Here is a 22,145-nt window from a genome sequence, read left to right as displayed (position 1 = left end):
GCCCGAGGCGAGTCACCCACTGTGTTTGAATGTTTACGGGCGCAGGACGAGTATTTGGCCAACGCTGACGTGCTGGAATCCACATGTCTTTAACCTTCCTGTCTACAATGCATCCCTCTGTCTGTGAGATTGCCCTCCGAGCTCTGACCCCGTGATCCCCTGACCTCCTCTCTCCGGCAGTGCTAAAACGTGACGCTTTAAGTTTACAGAGAAGAGAAAAAACTCAGTGCCTTTAAGAAAACTCTCGGCCCCTCTCAGTTGAACCAGAGCTTCTTCACAAAAGCCTGTGTGCCATGAAAACAAATGATAACCAGTGTCTGAGAGGGACTGTGGGACCTCGTTCTCAGAATGAGGCGTATGTGAATGTTTGCGTGCATGTATGAACATTACAGGGGGTATATGCGTACGGGCGTGAGTGAGAAAATGTAGCTGTGTGTGCTCATCGCCTCAGCTGTTCGCCGATGTATTTATTCGAGGGGGGGTCAGGCGCTGACCCGGCACACAAACACTCATCCCCCTCTCAGCGGGCTCTGCCCCGGCCTCTGGAGACCCTGGCCCTGTCTTTCCTACTCCGCCACACATCTGGACCCTTTTTACTGCCGGCCTCTGCACCCTGCACGCCGCCTGAAACACACTCAGCCGTTTACTTAAATTACACTGGAAAGTATCAAAACATTTTGATTCCCCAAAGGGGATTCATCAAAAGTGCCCGACCTCCCATTTATAGTGTAACAGAAAATTATGGATCTTTTTTTATCCGAGACCTCCTTTTCCTGAAGATGGCGGTTTTGGAAGCTCATACTGGTCTCAACTCTTTTTTTACTGGGATGGATTCTGGCTTCGGTCCAGCGCAGATGGAAGTGTCTAAATAGGAGGAGACAGTGTTTACCATCCCATCCCCCCGTCCCTGCTTTTTGCTTCCAACATGTACTGTGTAGTGTGTGTGTGTGTGTTTGTGTGTGTGTGGGTGGCTCCACCTGGGTCTGTTTTCAGTAGGAGGACACAGTAGGATGTGAGTGTGAGTGATTGATGGAGAAACTGTAATTTTTCTATTCTGCTCTTCTCCAATACAGAACGATGACGGGGGCCACTGCTGCCTGGTCAACAAGTGGAGCACCTTCCTGAAGGCCAGGCTCATCTGCTCCGTGCCCGGCGCCGACGGCATGGAGACGCACTTCGACGAGCTGCGTGAGTACAAACACGCCTTTAACAGATCTTGCTGTGGTTTTCTCTGAATGTACATTAGCCAGTGTGGGCGGGGAGCGTTGTATAGACGTCCTTGTCAATCAAACACGCTGCCAGTACAGTGATGTGCTTGTAGGTGGTCAGTTCAGCCAAAGTCATCGTCACCGTTCTGCTGCCAGATTACATGAACCACATATTGGACTGCAACTTACAATGCTGTCATTTCAATCTGCTCGTCATTTTATTGTTTCATGATTAATGATTTCATTCATACAAATTCAGAGATGGGAAAACAAAACTGCCACTGCAAAGTCCAATATACTGTTTTCCAATTTTCTTGTTTTATCTGACTATCAGTCCATAATACACATTTATTGTCATTTATGATGAGGATAAACATCAATTATTGGTATTTTTGCTAATGGAATACATGGGTGCATATTCATTAGCTATAGGAAATTTTTTATCTTTCCACAAATATTCAAACTAAAATGTCTCTCTCTGCCAAGGCATAATTTCCCATTATGAGCCACGTGAAATTCCCCAGATCCTGAAATTTATTTGGATCTGCTCCAACACTCATAGATCCATGGAACACTCATAAATATCAGTTCCCTAAACATGTCAGATTTTTTTTACTCAAAGCCCATGAATCTTTGAGAAATCCACAAAAATGATAAATGTTTAATGTTAAAGGGAAAAAAAATCCTGCAACTGCACCCAGGTTCGGATCCACTCCAGAATTGAATGAGCTCTTCCTCGGGCCATGCCCCACCCCTTCACAACACTTCAGTTTAATAGTTTTCATTATTCTGCTAACAAACCAAAAAAACGCATACGTATAAACTTAATGGAAGGGTTGATAATGTGTTCAGCTCCTAATGCAAAGAGATCTATTTGTAACGCAATACACTTTGACAATCAGTGTAAATGGGGTAATTAAATAGATATTTGAAAAAAGGAATCTTTTTCCCAGAAGTTCTAGTATTATTATCTGTAATTCAGCTCAAACACTTTTGTTACACACTGTTTTTTTTTTAAAGAAACTAAATCTGTCTTTAAGTAGTTAATCTTTTTGACAGAAGGTATCAAATAGCAAAGAGAAGAATAAAAGTGACATGGCTGGATTTATCACAGACATATTCTTTTTTAGTTTCCTGTCATGTGTAATTACATCTGAAATATTAAGCAGAGTACAGTCTACTGCAGGCTCTGTTGTTATTACTACAGGACCTGCCAAGAGTGAAACACACACACACACACACACACACATACACATACACATACACATACACACACAGACTAACGTGTCTTTGGCCCTTATTGGAGCCCACTCCAATCATATGGCCAATACAGCAATACTGTAATGTGAATGACATACCCACACACGCATTAAAAACACACACACACACCCCTACCGCTGGATAGTTGTCATTTTCTTTCAAGATGTGTTTGTGTGTGTTTGTGTGTGTGTGTAAGGAGGCGATCTGATGGGGACAGATCAGATCACCCAGCAGGAATGTCTGTGACCGTGTGTGTGTGTGTGTGTGTGTGTCGGAGGAGGAATCTCTTTTAGTCTTCCTGGTTTAAAATAGAGCCACAGAGTGATAAGAGACTGATGCGTGCAGCTATCGCTCTTCAACTAATCTCAAGAATGAAAAGTGCTGTGTCTGTTGAATCCTGTGATAGTTGTTATTTGTCTCTTTACCTTGCGGACAGACCTCTTGCTTTGAACTCAACCTGCCTGCAGTTGTAAAAGCTGTTTTTGGTTTGTTTGACATACGAGTGACGTGCTCTCAGATTTTCTGCGTCCTTTTTCGCGTGTGGAGCCTCTTCACCTGAATGGCGATAGAGCGGTTCAGAGGGGGAACAAGCTTGCATCGCCCCGACATGAGGCTTCTGTCTGTGCCGGTATGAACAGTGTTGACACAGGCGTGCAGTGGCGTGGCTCTGTTAGCGGGTCGGAGAGTCGTCATCTGCTGGCACAGAGGATGATTTTCAGGACGTTGCCTGAATAAGGCTGTAAATGTGAGGTGGAACAAACTAGTGAATGAACAAGGACGGGCATGTCAGCGTAGACATGTCCAAAGAGAAGCAAAGACGTGCACATGCCAGTTTGCAGAGCAGTCGTTCCTGCCAAGGACTCCTAGAGGGGACAGTAAATTGAATATGATCGAGTTTCATGCTAATGCTTCACATTTACTGTCTAGTTTGAATGTTTATAAAGCCGCTCACTGAAAGGTTTGTCTTTACACACGAAACTTGAGGTTTTAGGATCTTACAAGGGGAAATGGGGCTTTAACTACTGCACATAAAAATTTAGTCCGTTAAATGATTAGTTTGACATTTAGGGAAACGATCATATTTCGCCTTTTTTTTTTGCTGAGAGCTAGATGAGGAGATTGATACAAAAACTTGTATCTGTGTGTTTGACATTAAGCTACAGCAGGAGCTTTTAGCTAAAACGTCTGAAAACCCTGGAAAAAGCTTGGCTCTGTGGCTCCGTCCAAAAGTAATGAAATCCACCTTCCAGCACCTCCAAAGCTCTTTAATTAACCTTCCATGTCTTGTTTGTTTAATCTGTACAAAAACTGAAAAACATAAAAACAACAATGTTTTCCTGGCCAGCGGCGGAGGAAGTGGCTGAGCCTCACTAACAAATATTCCCTCACATAACCTCCTGGAAAAACCACAAGTTGTGTGTTTTATACGTTTCATGGAGGGATTAAACAATCAAGACACATCCTGTTGATTCAAGAGCTGTAGAAGTGATGGTAGAGGTAGGATTTGTTTTACCACTGGACAGAGAGTTTCGTGCTGTTTGCACCTAACCAGAGGGTTGGTGGTTCGACCCCTGACACATGCTGAAGTGTCCTTGGGCAACATACTGAAATCCAAATTGCCCCAAACCGCTGTATGGGAATGTTATTTTAATATCACCCGTAAATTTATGGCTTGAATATGGCTCAAAGTGCCAACCAGTGTTTCAAACCAGTCTGGACCTTACTGTGCCGCTTACATAAAGTCAACAGTTTAGGACGTCTCTTACCCCTAATTTTTTAGAAATTTTTTGAAATGTCCAGAGCAACTGTATTCCTGTTGTAATGGTGTTATATAAAAATACTTTATGGTAAAGCACGTCTGAGACCTGAGGAGTATCACAAACTTACTGACTCTGTACTTCACCTTGTACCTAAATGACACATTGTGATAATTATAATAATAATAATTATTATGACCCCAGTCATAATAGAAGACACTACTGCATTTTAAATGAGGCTGTGCTTTAAAACAAGTCCCAATGGCTGGAGGGATGAAAAGTCAGAGAGAGAAAAACAGGTCATGTCTAGAAAGGGGGAGAGACGCAAAGACAAACAGACAGCACAAACCCAAAGGTCGATCAAACAGAAATTGAATTTTCTTTTGAGGAAATGGGATTTATTGCCATGAAAACATAAGGAAGACAGTTGTGGAATCTGGATCCTTTCCCAGCTGTTACACGCTAGATCCCCTGGAGCTGTCACTGCCCTGTCAGGACAGCTTTTATTGCAAATCATGTAGCCTTGTTTTCCTCTCTTGTTTTCATGATCATATGTTTTAGTGACTGTGAGCTCCGTTCATGACAGCTCTAATCTCGGCCTGAGCACTATCTTGTCTGCATTAGCATGCACTTGCGTGTTGTTGCGTGCGTATGGCTCATTTCTGCAGCACAGCAGCTGTATGTCATGTTAGGGATCGCCTGTTGTGTGACACCCATGACAGACCATTGTGCTGCTTCCACGCTAATCCATGACCGTTCCATTTCTCCGGCTGTGGCAGCTGTGGAAGATCGCACGATGGTGCATGTGAGGGTGTATGTGGGTGTGACTTTGGGGAAGCTGGTTGCTGAGTTGGAGTATGGACAATGTGCTAGATACCCTTTAGCTTTATTTATTCTACAGGAATAAGCTTGCAGTTGTGGATAGTCCCTGGACAAGACCAAAACCAGCAGCTCAGATTCAATGACAAAACTCAAACCCTTCATGTATCAGACCATCTGCATATTGTCCTGACTACTTATTTCACATATGTGGGACTTTGACAGCATAAAGTTGACCCTCTTTTTTTCCATCTGATCACTTCATCTTCTGTTCCTGCACTTTCTTTGCATTAATAGTCACAATGTTACTTTCTTTCTGTACATCTCTCGCTTCTGCACGTTTCCGATTGTGTCATTACTCCATGGTAATTTTCCCTGCAAAAGTAGGTTGGAGAGAACATTCTCAGTTTCCCTCGAAGGCCCATGTCCTATTGTAGGTAGTGAACATGCCTCCTGGGAGTAGTATTTAGGTCAGGTACCGAACAGGAAAGAGAGTTATCACCCGTCATGTGTTTAGCTCCTCTTTATTTGTTGCTCTGGACCTTTCCTTCAGTAACAACAAAAGGGCGATTTAAATCAAGCCGTGTCCAATGTCCGAGCCCTGCAGGACAGAGTATGTGAGCGTCCGTGATTTACAGAGCTCCAGAATTGGCTGAAGAGTATATGATGCAGTATTCTCCCTCGGGGCAAAAGAGACATTTCCTTTTCCTTCCAGTGGAAGACATGAACTATGGACGCAGGAGGAGGAGAATCCCTGCACATCATGGTCACATTTTCTGTCTCTTCAGGAGAGGTCTCAGGTGGTTCAGTAATCACACACTGCTGCAGTCTAGACTGTAACCAGGCGGTGTTGATACCAGGAGAGGGGCCAGGGTTCTCAAAAAGTATCATAGGAATATGAAGATGATTTTTCATGCTTTTTCTGTTCAGCTTTTGCATTAATAATTAACAACCATCTCTCTCTCTCTCTCTCTCTCTCTCTCTCTCTCTCTCTCTCTCTCTTTTCTCTCTCTCTCTTTCTCTCTCTCAAACACAAACACACCAAATGCATTATAAATGTTGTGTGTTAGATTTTGGTTACTTTGTGGTTTAATATTGCAAGTTAGTAACAACCAGTTGTATTGACAGAATAAGAGGACCTTCACACTTCAGTGTTTGTGTGTGTGTGTGTGTGTGTGTGCCTATTCATATATTAGTGAGGACCATTCTGAGCTTAGACCTTAGAAGCCTTTTTAGGTTAGGACTAGTTTTAGGCTTTGTGAAAGTGAGGACCGTGAGTTAAGACTTGCCTTTAGGTATAGAATTAGAATTGAGTTTAGGTTCTTGTATAGAGCTGAGGAATGCATTATGCCTATTAGTGTCCTCACTTAGAAAGGAGCAAAGGAATATGTGTGTGCATGTGTATTTGAGAGAGAGAGAGAGAGAGAGAGGGGGCAAAATAAGTTTTACCGTAATCTCAGCCTATTATGCATAATGTTTCAATAATTTTATAACAGAAACCTGTGTACTGAGCCTGTGTGTTACTGGTCATCCAATGCATCACCGCTGTGTGCTGAAGCGTGTCACAACACTGGCATTTCAGAAGCTGACTTTTAGCTTCTCCACACATTATGTCCTGGTGATACCTATGACCCGTGATTGAATTCAAAGCACTGCTAGCTCTTTGTCAAATGCTTCGATTGAACTGCAGCATTTGGGATGGTTAGGTGAAATAGTCTTTTAATTGGTTATCTTGTAAATAAAGCCCTCACCGAACACATCCTTCCATCATTCTGTTCCTCGTCAGTATTGTCACCATGAGCATGCTAGGATTCTGACATTTGCTCAAAGCACTATACTTTTGCAGTCATGTTAAAGTTTGTGTCTTACATGAATCCCTGAACTTTATTCTTTGGTTGCAGTTATGGATTTCAGTGACTGTCAGAAGCTTTAAGACACAACTCAAGAGCCTCACTATAGAAATCCAGTAATGGCTACCATGTGTTTTCAACAAAGATGAAGGTTCAGCCTTCCAGGAACGTGTAGCCTAAAGGTCTATCTAGCTAAGAGTGGTTGGATTTACTGAAAGCTGTGTAAATATTAGTAAAGAAGAGCGCTTGTGCTGTAGAACTTGATGTGTCCTTCAGTCACTCTTTAGACTGACGTGATTTCTCTGTTTCCCTCGACAGGAGATGTTTACATACAGCCGACACAGGACACAAAGAATCCTGTGATATATGGAGTCTTCTCTGTCTCTGGGTTAGTGGACTATTACAGATTCTGTATTCTTGTATATTTCCAGCAACAATAATACGCTGTTTGTCTAACTTGAGATACTTTTTCTTGGACTTCACAGTTCCGTCTTTAAAGGCTCAGCGGTTTGTGTCTACTCAATGGCCGACATTCGCATGGTCTTCAACGGACCCTTCGCCCACAAGGAGGGTCCCAATTACCAATGGGTGGCCTACACTGGGAAGATCCCCTACCCTCGCCCTGGCACGGTGAGCCTCACCTCACACTGACCCCACACGCATGGAAATCCCACAGGCAACCTGGTGATTTCAGGCATAACTGTGATTCCTCTTGGACAAATAGAAACCACCTGGCACCATACATAACCAAAATGAAACTATAACTACAAGACAAGCTCTTGGATATACTTTTCTATATGATGCTATCTATTTATTTCATGGATTTTTGAATACTCCGAATGTATGTGCTTTGGTTTTTCCCTCAGTGCCCTGGCGGTACCTTCACTCCCAACATGAAGTCTACTAAGGACTATCCAGATGAAGTGATTAACTTCATGAGGAATCACCCGGCCATGTACAATGCCGTGTACCCAATACACAAGCGCCCCCTAGTGGTTCGGACCAATGTGGATTATGAATTCACCACCATCACTGTGGACCAGGTGGCGGCTGCGGATGGCAACTATGAAGTGCTCTTCCTCGGAACTGGTGAGTGTTATTCTAAACTTTATAGAATCAAATTTAATAGAACACAGAGTTTTTGTCACCACAGCCGTTTTAGGGTTATTTCAAAGTGACTATCGTGTCCATGAAGTGAGTCTGAAGAAGGAACCCGTGAACCCTTTTGATCCGGGTGAGAATGGTGAATGACAGTGTCAGCGGGAAGTTGAATAATGAAGGGAAAAAATCCCCCCCTATGGAAATAAATCCCATGTAAATGGAGGGCTTGTCTCCCATGCAATCATCTATCATTTGGAGAAAAGCATTCTTTTCCTTTTGTGCTTGAGTGTTACCGATCAAAGGGTTTGTACCTTGCACTGTTCCCATGAAGTAAACAACAGGAGATTTGTACCTGGAGGGCAGGGGCGGATCAGTAAGAAGAAGAAGTAGTAAGATGTGGAGGAGGAGGAGGAGGAGGTTACAGCTAGTTCATCCATTACCTTCATTTTGTCCACTGACGTAAGGGAGATTATGTGGCCGTCTGCATGCCTCAGACCTTTAATAAGACCCAAGGATGACAGAAGCAGCCACAGCACAGTAATGCAGCCCTAAGTAGTTGCATGCAACGCCACTTTACTGATCTCTTTGTTCATGTGTGTATTACTGGGAGGACACGGATGGGTGTGTGCACGGCGGCCACTGTGGAGGAATGTGTGTCCTTTCAGCTGATGTCAGATTGAACCATTTAGCCCTGCGCCGAGGCTCAATGCAGAAGTCATAATAAATCTCAGGTGTCCCGCTCACAGGAATGTCAGACTCTTTACAGAAATCAAACATGCCAGGGAAGCCTGGAGGGTCCTACAGCATCCAGAATGAATAGGTGTGGATAAGAATGAAGCCGGGGATGACAGGAGAGGTTTGTCATGGTGGAAGCAGGGGGTACGCTAAGTGGAACAGAGCATCATGTCATTGAGGAAAGGTTCAACTGGAGAGAACCTAGTGACAGAGGTGAAGAGTATAACACAGCCTGTTGATACGAGGATTATCCCTTGTTTGAGGTTGCTGAGGGAATCAAATGGAAATCCAAGGGGCCTTTGCCAGGTGGACGGGTGAGAGGTTGCAGGTGTGCAGCTGACAGGTGTGCGTCTCTCCCACAGACAAAGGGACAGTCCAGAAGGTCATCGTGCTGCCCAGAGACGATCTGCAGACCGAGGAGCTGGTCCTGGAGGAGGTGGAGGTTTTCAAGGTAAGCGTTTTTCTCTTCTTACTCTAAAACCGTATACCTCATACATTTCTAGTCCTTTCTCTTCTTATTTTTCCTATTCTGCTAACCTCTCTGTATTTTACATTTTCGTCTGCAATGAAGATTACTGTGCTCACAAAAAACGTATTTTCTCCATAAAGGCCCCTACTCCCATTACAACAATGAAGATCTCATCCAAAAGGGTAAGTGTGTCTGTGCAACAGATTTCCTTAACCTTTGCTGACATGAAGAGAAAAGAAGCTACCTTCCAAAGAAAATAAATTAATGACAACTCTTAAAGGTCACAAGCTACATGCATACAGCTGTGCTGCCCTATTGCTTCATAATTCTTATACTACACACATGACAGGGGCAGACAATGGGAAGAGAGATATGGAGAAGACATCAAAGTTAGTGTTGTCTTTCAAAGTGATTAAAATAGTTGGCCTTTTCTACATTTAATGACATCAGTCCCACAGACAGAGAGTTAGTGTTACAGCCTGCCACACTGATGAATCTCAACAGCTGATCATGAAATTATGATGGTAACCTGATCGAGATGAGCTCAGTATTCTACCAGATGATCCACAGCCGGCTGCTGCTGTTTCAGCACAGTGCAGGACAAAGATTGTATTCTTATCTCATTACGTTCCTCTGGGTTTGTCTTTTTGTATGAGAGCAAATAAGATCCTTGTAGATGGAACAAGCCCCTGGATACACAACTGTGAAATTGAATCACTCTCAAAACCAGCTACCTCAATGCATGTAGTCTGAATTGTGCTCTTTTTTTTACTGTTATTTTCAAATTTGGCAAATACAGTGACCTTATGTCCAAGTTAAAATTTAGGGCAGAGCCCAATCTAGACCTGCCTGTTTATGGGCTGTTCGTTTGGCCTGGGTTTATGCTGGTTTCAGTTTTCTTTCTGAAACTGTAAAAGTGACCTGCAAAGACTGGCTGCTGGCTGCTGCCTGCTGAAACTAGATTTAAAACATGTTTTGCCTGAGCAAACAGAATCATAGCAATTGTAAAATAATTTTGAACATATACACTGATAATACATTTTTGGGGAATTTACACTTGAAATTGACTGTTTAAATCTTTAATAAATGCATTTAAATGTTGTCCAGTGTTAAGTCTAACACCATTTCCCATCCTCTTTCTCTCAACAGCAACAGCTGTATGTGTCCTCTGCGGTGGGCCTGACACAGCTGGCTCTCCACCGGTGCGACGTGTATGGCGAGGCCTGCGCTGACTGCTGCCTAGCCCGAGATCCGTACTGCGCCTGGGACGGCAAGTCCTGCTCCCGCTACTCGGCCTCGCAGAAGAGGTGAGCACCAGCAGCAGTGACGGCATGAGTTACACTAACATCACAACTAACTGATGTGTTGAATGATGCTCAGATTAGACTGCAAGGATCGCTGAATGGCTAATTTAATGGCAACTCTTTCTATCATATAGTCAGCAGGGTGTTTGGGTGAATTAACATTAGACTAATGATGACATACTATTATTAGTTTGAACAGTAAATGATGAAGATTTGCAGGAGATAATAACATAAGGGGGTTTATGGTTAGTCATTTATTATAATTAATGTATTGTTGAATGGCTTTGAATGGCTTGCGGTTGCTTTATTGTGTTTTCTCTCCTTATTCGGCGATACTGGTCTGACCCCTTTAGACGAAGCCGAAGGCAGGACGTCAAGTACGGGAACCCCATCCGTCAATGCCGAGGCTTCAACTCCAACAGTATGTTCCCTAGTTAACAGTCCTGCTTTTATTACTTCTGTTGGTTAAATAAGGACCTCAGAAGGTTAGAAATAACAATATGTCTCGTTCCAAGGTTGTTACTGGCTTATTCTTGCAGCTTTATGGTAATCTCTGACAGCCATATTGCAAAAAAAGGACTTTGATTTTTACCACAACTGAGATCTTTGGTCCTAAGGAGCTCATGGTAATGAGTGTTCTGGTTGCCATGACAATCCCTGTGTCTCTCTGCCCTGCAGCCAATAAGAACACTCTGGAGATGGTGCAGTACGGGGTGGAGGGAAGCAGCACCTTCCTGGAGTGTCAGGCCCGCTCCCCACATGCTGTCATCAAATGGCATCTGCAGAGAGACAACAGCGAGCGCAGGAAAGAGGTGAGCCATCACATGCTGTATTTGTCCAAGTTACTGCTTATATGAACATATTTTATAAAGGGGTAATTCACTCAACTGCAAAGTTTAATGTCAACCTCCAAAAGTGTTGAATGGGTTAGTAACAGAAGATGAACCTTAATTATTATCTTTGGACATTTCCTCCATGGTATTTCATTTCATTTTGTTGATTTGTTGCCATGGAGAGCAGGCGACATATATAAGCAACATGACAGATATGAAAAATTGATCTGTTCACCTGATTAAGCAACTCAGGCTCTGATTGAACGATTCCAGATTCCTCTTTCAGACCTCTGACTGTCCTCTGGCCCGGGGGAAGGACATATGAAGGAGAGCAGTGAAAAAAGTCCTCTGCTATCATATACAACTCGGAGGCACTAGTTAAAGTTTTATTGTGAAGCAATGTAGTGTTGCTGCCTCTGTTTTATTGACTATTCTGTTAGATGGTCTCTATTCCCACAAGCAAAGCTGACTTTGCTGCTCATCGGATTCGGAGCAAAAAAAAAAACTGTCATCACCTATTCAAGTTCATGGGTATAGATGTCAAGAAATGGAGTTACAACATTGTTTGATTATATTTAAATTGATATATTTTCCTTTTTTTAAATGACGGATATTGATTCATTGTACAGGCCAAGAGAGTAGAAATGTGAATAATATGAATACTGTAAATCCTCTGGATATGAACAGAGTATATGCTCTGAAGAGATAAGAGGATATAAAGGGTAATAGGTTTTGCAGTGGTTGTCTATCACTGACCGATCATTTGATAGTTTGTTACAAACTAAACATTGCACTACTTCATATTTCTGTCAAATCAAAACCCAGGAACATCATAGTCACTGCGAACCCACTCTGTTAATATATCAGAGAGAAACTAGCTCCTTAAAACTTCAAATTGTGGCTCAGAAATATCAGATTCAGTAATCCAGTTAGCTGTTATCTGCACAATATAAACAGGTAATACAGACAGTCCGTGATATTGATGTTTATATGTATATGTATGTATGTGTATAAAATGTAAATAGGCTGTTAATTTAGGGAGCATCTCAAGGGTGCACAATGGTAAAATAGTTTATCAGATTTTTTAATATATATATATAGGTGTGTGTGTGTAAAGTATGATTCAATGAGATATTTTATTAGCTTTCTTAATTCTTTGTATCGCAAACATTTATTAACAGATTTACAATCATCCAGGTCTCCTCCTGTTATTTGCACAACCTCCAGATTAAAGTAATAATCACGCAGTAAGGTCCAATGCATTCTCCCACTTTCCTCCTGATCCATGAACAGTTTTAACAGAACAACTTAACTTACACACATACTGCGTTTGAGGACAATGAATGGTTAATTGTCTGAGTAGTGTAAATGATTTCTAACCACTTCTCTGCAACAATCACTTGTGCTGTAACGAATGGATACACATGGTGACAGCTGCTTTGCATCACACCTGTAATGCACTTGTCCCCCTTGATGTGTCTCATGAGCTGTTTGTCTCTCTGACTCTGCAGATGCGTTCTGATGGCCGGGTTTTGAAGACGGAACAAGGTCTCCTCATGCGGTCCCTGCAGCCCTCTGACTCCGGCATGTACCAGTGTACGGCCACGGAGAAGAACTTCAAATACACAGTGGTGAAGATGCAGCTGGTGGTGTTGTCGAGCAGGGCTGTCAACAGCGTCCTGGTGGAGGGTGGGGGAGGTCTGGTGCCGTCCACGCTCCACTCCAGCAGCACCCAGTGGACCCCCAGTGCAGGCCAGTACAAGGACCTGCTGACCATCCTGAGCCAGCCAGAGATGAGCCTGATCAATCAGTACTGCCAGGACTACTGGCAGTTCGGAGACCCGCTGCTGGGCACCCTCAAAGCCAAAGACCTGAAGGAGCTCAAGGAGCACAAGAAGCCCCGCAACCGCCGGCATCACGGGGAGGGGGAGGAGAATGAGGAGCAGGAGGAGGTAGAGACATGAGGAGCCCAGCTTTGTGTCTGAAATACCCTCGTCCACCCTTCCCCCTCCACACCCTGTGAAAACTGGGAGAGACTCATTGAGAGTAGCTACATGAAAAAAGTCCAAACACCCGGGAAAAAAAACAAACTGAGAAAAAAGAGGCTTGCAAAACAAAACCCCACATACATCCTCTCAAACAGTAAGATATATGATACACAGTATTTATTGTAGGTTGTATATAGTATCATTCTGTGGATTTCTTTGTACTTATAGAAAAAACATGCTCTTTGTGTATAGGTACCTTTGGGGCAAATATTATTGTTATTATTGATGTTGTTAATTTTATTGTTGCTGTTACTGTCATTACAAAACTCATCTGTCGGCATCACATGACCGTTGGCGACTGTTTGGAATGTGTAAGCTGTCACGAGCAAACCACGAGACGCTCGCTCTGACGGGGAAATGAATTGTTGATAAAGGGTTGATGGGATCTCCTTTGTTTCTTGCTTGCTTTGACTCAAGGCCAGGACTCTTTTTATTACTGGACACATCAGGAATGCCGGTAATGCAACCTCCTTGTGGCTGCTCGCAGACAGAGACTTGATATTGCAAGGGGACCATCGTTACATGGTCCCAGTTCTTGTGGGGAAACAGTTCTTTCTACATGGGAACCTACAATATGTTGTAATTAGGCCTTTTAATAGCTGTACTTTAAACTGGTGCATGCCCTTTGTTTGTTTCTCCTCTCCTCCCGTTTTGACTGGAGGATTGATTGTTAAATGATGCAGCATCTTCGCTACTTTTCAGATGATACTAATTCAGATTAGTGAGATTTACATTTGCTAAAGAATGACAAGGTTCTCACTGTGATCTGTGACCTGAGTAACCTGTAGTTCCTTGGGGCCATGAATTAAAAAATGAGACAAGCATCAGCTTTTAATTAGATATATCATTATAATGGTTGACAAAATAATGTCACTATAATGGTACGGTTCTTTTCAGCTGCAAACTTTGAACTCAGAGAGAGGTGCAATATAAGGTCAAGGTTTTGTACAAAGGGCATTATTGTTTTACTTTCAAGGGACATTGGCTGGGGCCAAATGCGACAAGCACACTCGGGCAAGGTGGAGTTTACTTTTGCGTCGAAACAAAACCAGTTAAAAGAGGAAAGAAGTGCCCACATGAGGCAGCACTCCAGACATCTCTCGTTCTTTCTTCCTTTGACATTCATGTGTGGAAAAAAAAGTAATTGCCCGTATACACAACAGAGCATTGTAACAATGTTGTGACACTAACCAAAATTATTGGGAAGCTGGCTTTCATTGTGTGCATGAACCTGTATTTGTACTGTAATTCTGATAAGATAATGTGTGGTTGTTTTTTTCTGTTCTTTGTTTCTAGGGGTGTACAGTACAGTCTGAGGGAGGTTCTCAGTGCGGCTAAATGGGAAAAAACGAATGCTTTGCAAAATGTCCTGGTTTTAAATATACTCCTGTATAAAGCATGATGCATTTTCTTATTGGCATGAATTTAGTTCTGTCAAAGTACAAAGTGCAATTATCTTATCCATGTGTTTGGATAACAGATAATAGCATAATTTCAAAAAGTGCAAAACGAGTTGCACATCAAGTACAGAGTAAGGCAGAGTGAAAATTAGTGTTATTATGAACTGAACAAATATTCTATTGATTAGAATGCTTATGCTCATTCTAGCACTCTATGAAAAAATATTACTACAGCAGTTCCCCCAGAAGTAGATTCATGGAATTTTCATGTATAAGAATTTACAACTTTGGAACAAATATTTGGAAAAAGGAGAAATGCAGAATTATTATTATTATGATATTAAGTGACTTTGAATGCACATTGTTTAGCTCCCGTTCTGGCCTTATAATAGTCTGCATGAACGCCTATTGGAAGATGCATTAATAATTCATACAGGGTTTTTTGTATCCGCTCCTCCATTTGGAATTTTTCTGCATTCCCAGAATAAATCTCAGCCCCCGAACGTCTCTTTAAAATGAGACCAGGGATTCTACAGTAAAAAAAAAAGAGAAAAAAAGGTGACGAGGGGTTGTACAATTTGTTGGTATTTTTTTAAACTGTGTCTTTAGTTTTTGAGTGTTTTTGTTTGTTTTGTTTTCTTGCATCATCAGACTTTATGAAAAAAGTAAAAAACACTAAATGCACAGAGGTGATGCTATTGTAATGACTTGTGTAAATTACTTTATCTTCCCTTTCCATTGTTGTTGCTGACTAATAAATTAAAGCTCTATATTTTATAAGAATGGAATGCTCCCCCCCTTCATTGTGATTGGCCTTATACTGAATGTTTTCCATGTTCTGCCCAGATCTCTCTGGATCCTTGGAATAAAGTTATACCTGTTAAAGAGATATGTATGCACATTTGTATAAAATATACACATTACATTGGTGTTTGTAATGAAGCCAAAAGAAGGTTAAACATTTCAATGAAAGACAAAGTGTCATTAGCTCTGGGACTTATGACACTTGATGAAAGCTCCTAGTCCCCATCGGTTAATATCGTCAGATCAGATTTTAACGGTTAATTAAATCAATTTTTTTTGTTCAGTAGATAATGAGAAGATATCTGTAAGATACTTGTAAGATTTCTTATTAATAACAATTTATAAAATATGTACACAGTGATAAATTACATTTTGAATTAACACAACTGTTAATATAATTAACTGTATTTATTTCAGTAGCTCTTATTTTACTTAACTTATTTAGACATGCAACCAGGCCTTTATATGTCATGGTAGAAAGAGTAGTGAACAGAGCAAATGTAAAGAATTTAATAATGGCTGAATTACCTTAAGCTAGTTATGGGGAAACCCACATGGCCTCATGTATGTCTCCTTCATTAGAGGTATTTTGTCCTGCAAAATGTATTTCACCAGATTGGAAATCTTTTACTGTTCTCTTCTCAGGTCTTAAAAAAACATTACCTAATATAATATTGTTTATTATGTAAAAAACACTCGCTAATTATTGTTCAATTTGTTCAGGCAGTGACCACAAAATAAAGAATATACCTGGTTGATGTGACCTAAAGTGCAGGTGGCATAGGCCTCTTGAAGAGTAGCTGACCAAAAATGTTATTCACATTGCGCATTAGAATTGCAAATTACTTTTCATCTTTGCACGTTTAGCAATTTTGACCTTTCGGCTTGCTAATACTAGTGCAGCTTATTTGAATATTTAACGTTTACATTACGTTGTTAGAGATGAGATCATATTAAATTCTGTTTAAATCTCAGAGAAACATATATTTATGATGTATTTTTACACAGTACTTACCCTTCTCATTCTGAAAGATAATTACAAAAGGTTAAAGTATTTGCTGCTTTTCATCTGAATCAGAGGTGACACAAAGGACCCCAGTGTCAGACCCCTTCTCTACGGTGGCCGAGACGTCTCATTCAAGAAAACAGGAATTCAAAAGCGACAACAAAACTGCACGTGCACGACAGAAGCAAAATCAAACGATGCCTGTCTATTTCAGGTGTTACGGTAGAACTGCATGAGGAACCCAATATATTGAACGTATGAGCGTACCTGAACCGTAAGACCTGAAATAGACATGCATCCTATTTTAGGAAGTGACTAGTTTGACCGGGTTTTACAAACGACGAATCACCTGAACACATTGAGTGACTACATTTCCAGTCATTTGGTTGTATTTTCGTTGTGTTGCTTTTGTATTTGTGTTGTGGCTGTTGAATTTGTGTTGAGGCTTTTTGTATTTGTGTTGTAGCTTTTGAGGTTTTGTTGTAGCTTTTGTATTTGTGTTGTATAATTTAGTCGTGTTGTAGCTTTGTATTTGTGTTGTAGCTTTTGTGTTGTAGCTTTTGTATTTGTGTTGTAGCTTTGTATTTGTGTTGTATTTTTGTATTCGTGTTGTAGCTTTGTTTTCGTGTCGTAGCTTTTGTGTTGTAGCTTTGTATTTGTGTTGTAGCTTTTGTATTTGTGTGTAGATTTTTTATTTGTGTTTAGCTTTTGTATTTGGCCTTTGTATTTGTATTGTGCCTTTGTATTTTTGTTGTAGGTTTAGCTTATGCGTGTTGTAGCTTTTACGGTTTTGTTGTAGCTTTTGCAGTTGTGTTGTAGCTTTTGTATTTGTGTGGGGGCTTTTGTATTTTTGTTGGGGTTTTTGTATTTGTGTTGTTTCTTTTGCAGTCATGGTATCCCTTCATGCACTTGGTTGTGTGAGACGTCTCAGACACCACTTCAGATGCTGGATTTCTTTCATAGGAAGTGGCCTAACCTCTAGCAACTTCAGACAATGTGATGGTCAGAGGTGCGGACTAAATGCTGACGATAGTCTGAGACAGTTCACCTAATACTTGACACCAAAGTCTCTTTATGCCTGCATGAGGCCTTAAGTACTCCCAATTAATATTTCATGATGCATTGTACTCTTACGAAACCTCAATTATTTTTTTTCAATCTCTGCTGACTCAGAACCACTGTGTGATGAGAGGTCATGAGGTCATGAAGGCTCACAGCACCCGAGGGGAACCAGCTATATGTCGGGTCAGACCTGTGTCAGTCAGCCTCATCAGTTTTTGTACTTCATAAAAACCTCGCTAGTAAAGCTGACCTCTGATCAGTGCAAGGCTGACTCATTCTCCCACAACAATATAGGTCGGGAGTAAAGAGTGTTAAAGAAGAAAATGGGCAGTAAGGACAGAGGAATCAACACAATATATTTGATGATGGTATAGCTGTACTTCCCAGTATATTGCAGCACAAAGCTTCTGCACCACAGCTCATCAGCACTGTTTTTCAAGGTTCTTGGCAGGTCCTGCAGGTTGTGCAAGCATCCTACCACGTTTCATCTGTGGGTTAAAGTTGTCTCAGTAGCTCCTGTCTCCTCATGTGATCCCAGACTGACTTCATGATATGAGATCAGGCGTCTGTGGGGGCCACACCATCAGTTTATGTTTCTGTCAGTGTCCTGCTGCAGAATGGACTTGGGACCATGATTAGATAAGAATAAGGAGGTAGAGCGGGTCGTCCACTACTTAGGTCGGCGAGTCTATCCCAGTCTCCACCATTCTGCGTGCCAAAGTGTCTTTGGCCAAGATACTGAATCCCAAATTGTCCCTGACGACTCTTCCAGCAGTGTGTGAATGATGTATGATGGAGAAAGTGCTGCACATAGCTGCACTGTATGAATGTCTGTGTCAATGGCTGAATAACAGTCTGTGAAGCGCTTTGGTCATCAAGATGAAAAAAAATGGTGTAAATGTGAATTTGAATGTCTGGGCTTAATTTTTCGTTTTCCCTGTTAAGCTGCTTTCAGACATGCACTGAACTCCGGAGACTCTGTGCACTTTCTCTGGAGGAGGTGCATGTGTCTGAGTGAGACATTACTTATCAGTCAGACCAGTTTATTGGTGGTATTTCCACCCTCCTAAGAGTTTAGAGCAACAAAAATATAGAATATGACCAGACTTATCCTGTAATGGATGCTAATGTTAGTCCCATTGTTGTAAATAAAATTCCATCCACTGGACTTACAGGCCAACCATCCCATGGAGAATTCACATCATTTTGATAATTAATCAAAACAAATGCAGATTAATGTTTAATTAATACACATTGCACCTATGAGCCTAAATATTTACCCAGTATAAAATACCATAACAAACTGCCATGTGAATAAGTAACAAGGAATACATGTTTTCTGAACTCTCAGAACAGCTGAAGTAGTTTATAATTCATGTAAGTTTAAAACATAATGAGCAAACTAGAAGAAGGACTGATACAATAATGTTGCAATCTTGTTTTCACTTGCATGTTTTATGAATAACATCCGATTTGCACTACATATTTATACTTGTTTACACACCGAAGGACATATCCTCCGAACACAACCTTATCTGCTCACTCGCCCCAATGACTCATTTTAAAGGTGAAGATGAGCACATGTCGGGAGGCACCTTTTCAACCCAGTTTGGGTTTGTTTCAGGGCACAAGACAATTGTTGAAATGGTTTGGAAAACCATCACAGGACATTCCAGCTGTCAGATGCCATCTGCTGTCCCCTTCATTCCTCCCCATAGACAGCGCTCTGTTCCCTCTGCTTATCTGATCCCTGCTGGGGAGCAGCGGAGCAGGCAAGGGGAGTCAGGGCAGAACACTAACAGTCAGGGTCAGACGCCTTAAACACTGCGGTTGTTAACATTGTATCTCCATCATCACCACATCACATCCATCCAGCCACCTCTGCCTCTGATTCAGAAACTGGCCCCAAACCAAGGAGCATGATGCAAATTTTGGAAATTCAAAGCTGCCCACAACAAACACTGACCCTTCAGAGTCTGATCACATATTTCTATACACTATTCTTCACAGCACAAGAGACATAGCTGTGAGACATTATTTCCACTGGGGCACGTTGTGTGGTGTAATGCCAAGCAGGGGCATCACGAGCACCATTCTTCTGACTTTTCACATGTGGAATTGAGCTGGGTCTTATCTTTGAGTGTGATCTGGTGCTCGGTGGCTCCGAGGCAGTGCTGGCATTCTGTGGGTATTCTCTCCGTCTCCCTCACAATCAGCGCCGTCGGACACTCACTGCATTGTTGGAGCAGAGACTCTGAAGTCAGACCGTGAGAGTCAGTCCGGCATGGCCATGAAACTGGGGCTTTGTTCACAGGCATCCCTCTGAAGACCTACAGACTTGGCCGCTGTCGGCCAACTAAACTCAGCTTATTGAAGAGATGATGAGCTGAAGTTAATTTAATGTCTCAACCTGGGATCAGTCACAAAGTAGGTTAAAAGGTTTTAGCTCCAGCCTCTCCTGGCCTTCATGGATCCCACATGTCATATTGTCAGACTCTCTCATGAAGTAACCACATGCGGGAGGAGACTCAGGGGAAAGTGTGGAATAATCATCAGCGCCTTTCAAAAGGAAAACATCCAAAAGAGGGAGCAGCATTGCCCTCTGCTGCTTCCACTGAATCCCAACAAGTGCTGTGCTTACAGCTGCTTTACATGTTGTGATCCAACAGATGGCAGTATATGACCGTCTCTACCCGACTGTTCACGTGGTGTAATTGGGGTTAATGAGGGAGGAGAAAAGTGCTGCGACACTAATCTGTTTAATGTTTTGGACTCTTTGTTTCTTCTGAACTGTCTAAGATTAATCCTTATTTCATAATATTTTACTATGGATGCTTTTGAAATGTTTGACAATTTTGGTTATTATTGGTGAAGCTCTGTTTTTACTGATGACAGTAGATTGGTGGTTAAATACTGAAGAAGGTTAGATAGATGTATTTACCTCAGCCAAGGAGGTTATGGTTTCACCCCTGTCCTTTTGCTTATTGGTTTGTTTGTTTGTGAGCAGGGTTCTACAAAACCAACTGAACGGTTTATCACGAAACTTGGAGCAATGATGTAGTGTGGGTTAGTGATAAACCTTTTGTACAACATTTTGGTTTGGATCTAGGTCAGAACTTGGGCTTTCTCCCACAGTCCAAAAACATGCAGATTTGGGTTAGATTAACTGGAGACTCGAATTGACCGTAGGTTGGTATGTAAGTGTGAATGGTTGTTTGTCTCTATATGTTGGCCCTGCAATGCTGGCGACCCGTTAAGGTTGTACCCCGTCTCTTGCCCACTGTCAGCTGGGATTGGCTCCAGCTCCCCCACCTGCAACCCTTAAAGAATGGGAAGGGCAGATAATAAGATTCAGGGGGTGAATTGAGGAAGTTATTGTCACTTTCTTTAAAAATTTAACGACAGGTAAAATCCAGAGTATTGGCACTAAGTTTAGCATGAAATCGTGGAGCAGCTGGGTGCTGTAAGCAGAGGCAGGAAGTGATGTATTAACTCTGCTCCGGAGATCACATGATCATATTTACAGCAACCCGACTCCATCGTCAGCTGTTATCACCACAAACTCTCTTGACATCTTCGTTGGTGTCTTTCATTTTTGCCTCTGTCGCGCTATAGAAGCTGAAGATGAATCCAGTGGGGGATCTCCTGCTGTGTTTACACATTGACTTCTCCTGGATTTCTACTGACTAGGATGTCAGGCGGATAAAGTCAGCAGAAACTATATGGAGCGTTCTCACATGCACCTCCTCCAGAGAAAATAAAAATGAACTGTGGAGTCCGGTGAATGTCTGAAACCAGCTTATAGTGAGATAGGGTGTTTTTCACATTTTCCCTTCCCTGAAAATAATTCATGGATCTTTAATTTAAAGAAATCTGGCTTGTGGAAGTGATATCCGTACGTGTGTGAAATTGTGTGCTGCTTGATGAATGTAGGGTGACTGTTGGGCCTTGGCAGTGGTTTGAGCTCTATACTTAGTGCCATTTTATTTATCTAAGTTATAGATACGTTTTTTTTTTCTGTGGGACTTCAGAGGTGTGCATTAAGCTGAGGCAAATGGAGCATGCTTTCTAGTCTGGTGATTGTTGCATTTCCCCATTCATTCATAGAAATATTCACACATTGATTGACTTGTGCTCACTAGATGACTGCTCTTATTCCTGAGCCATGTCACCCATGGCAGGAAAGCAACAAGCAGAGTTGATGTGATTGATTACTTTCCGACCTCAGCATGTTGACGAATCAATACTAGCCACCACAATCACTTCTTCACTTGGAACCTTGTCCTCAGCTTGAATCTGACGGCTGATAAACCTGAAAGAGGGGAGCACTTTTTAGAGGGACAGCTTATTGAGCCAATTGAGTTGTGTAAGTAGACTAATTCTTGCTTAATGTTATTTTAGTATTCTCTTTGGTATTGATTCTTCTGGATAACTCAAGCCACAGATTTTAATTTAGTCAATATGTAATTTTGGTTTTGCCCACAAGAAT

At 41.8% G+C, this 22,145-nt stretch overlaps 1 protein-coding gene across 1 annotated transcript in view; it reads left to right on the top strand.

Moving 5' to 3' along the window:
* Positions 1-15,673, top strand: part of sema3fb (sema domain, immunoglobulin domain (Ig), short basic domain, secreted, (semaphorin) 3Fb) — a 59,379-nt gene extending 43,706 nt beyond the window's left edge. The window contains exons 9-18 of the mRNA XM_053446025.1: positions 1,074-1,188; positions 7,213-7,282; positions 7,380-7,524; positions 7,761-7,983; positions 9,093-9,181; positions 9,340-9,381; positions 10,349-10,506; positions 10,857-10,924; positions 11,182-11,315; positions 12,848-15,673. Of these exons, the coding sequence (XP_053302000.1) occupies positions 1,074-1,188; positions 7,213-7,282; positions 7,380-7,524; positions 7,761-7,983; positions 9,093-9,181; positions 9,340-9,381; positions 10,349-10,506; positions 10,857-10,924; positions 11,182-11,315; positions 12,848-13,300 (1,497 nt within the window). The 3' untranslated portion in view covers positions 13,301-15,673. The remainder of the gene's footprint in view (positions 1-1,073; positions 1,189-7,212; positions 7,283-7,379; positions 7,525-7,760; positions 7,984-9,092; positions 9,182-9,339; positions 9,382-10,348; positions 10,507-10,856; positions 10,925-11,181; positions 11,316-12,847) is intronic.
* Positions 15,674-22,145: the final 6,472 nt, after the last annotated feature.

The sequence above is a fragment of the Pleuronectes platessa genome, chromosome 2, assembly GCF_947347685.1.
Source record: "Pleuronectes platessa chromosome 2, fPlePla1.1, whole genome shotgun sequence".
NCBI classification, from domain to species: Eukaryota; Metazoa; Chordata; class Actinopteri; order Pleuronectiformes; family Pleuronectidae; genus Pleuronectes; species Pleuronectes platessa.
This window is presented reverse-complemented; position numbering and strand designations above follow the sequence as displayed.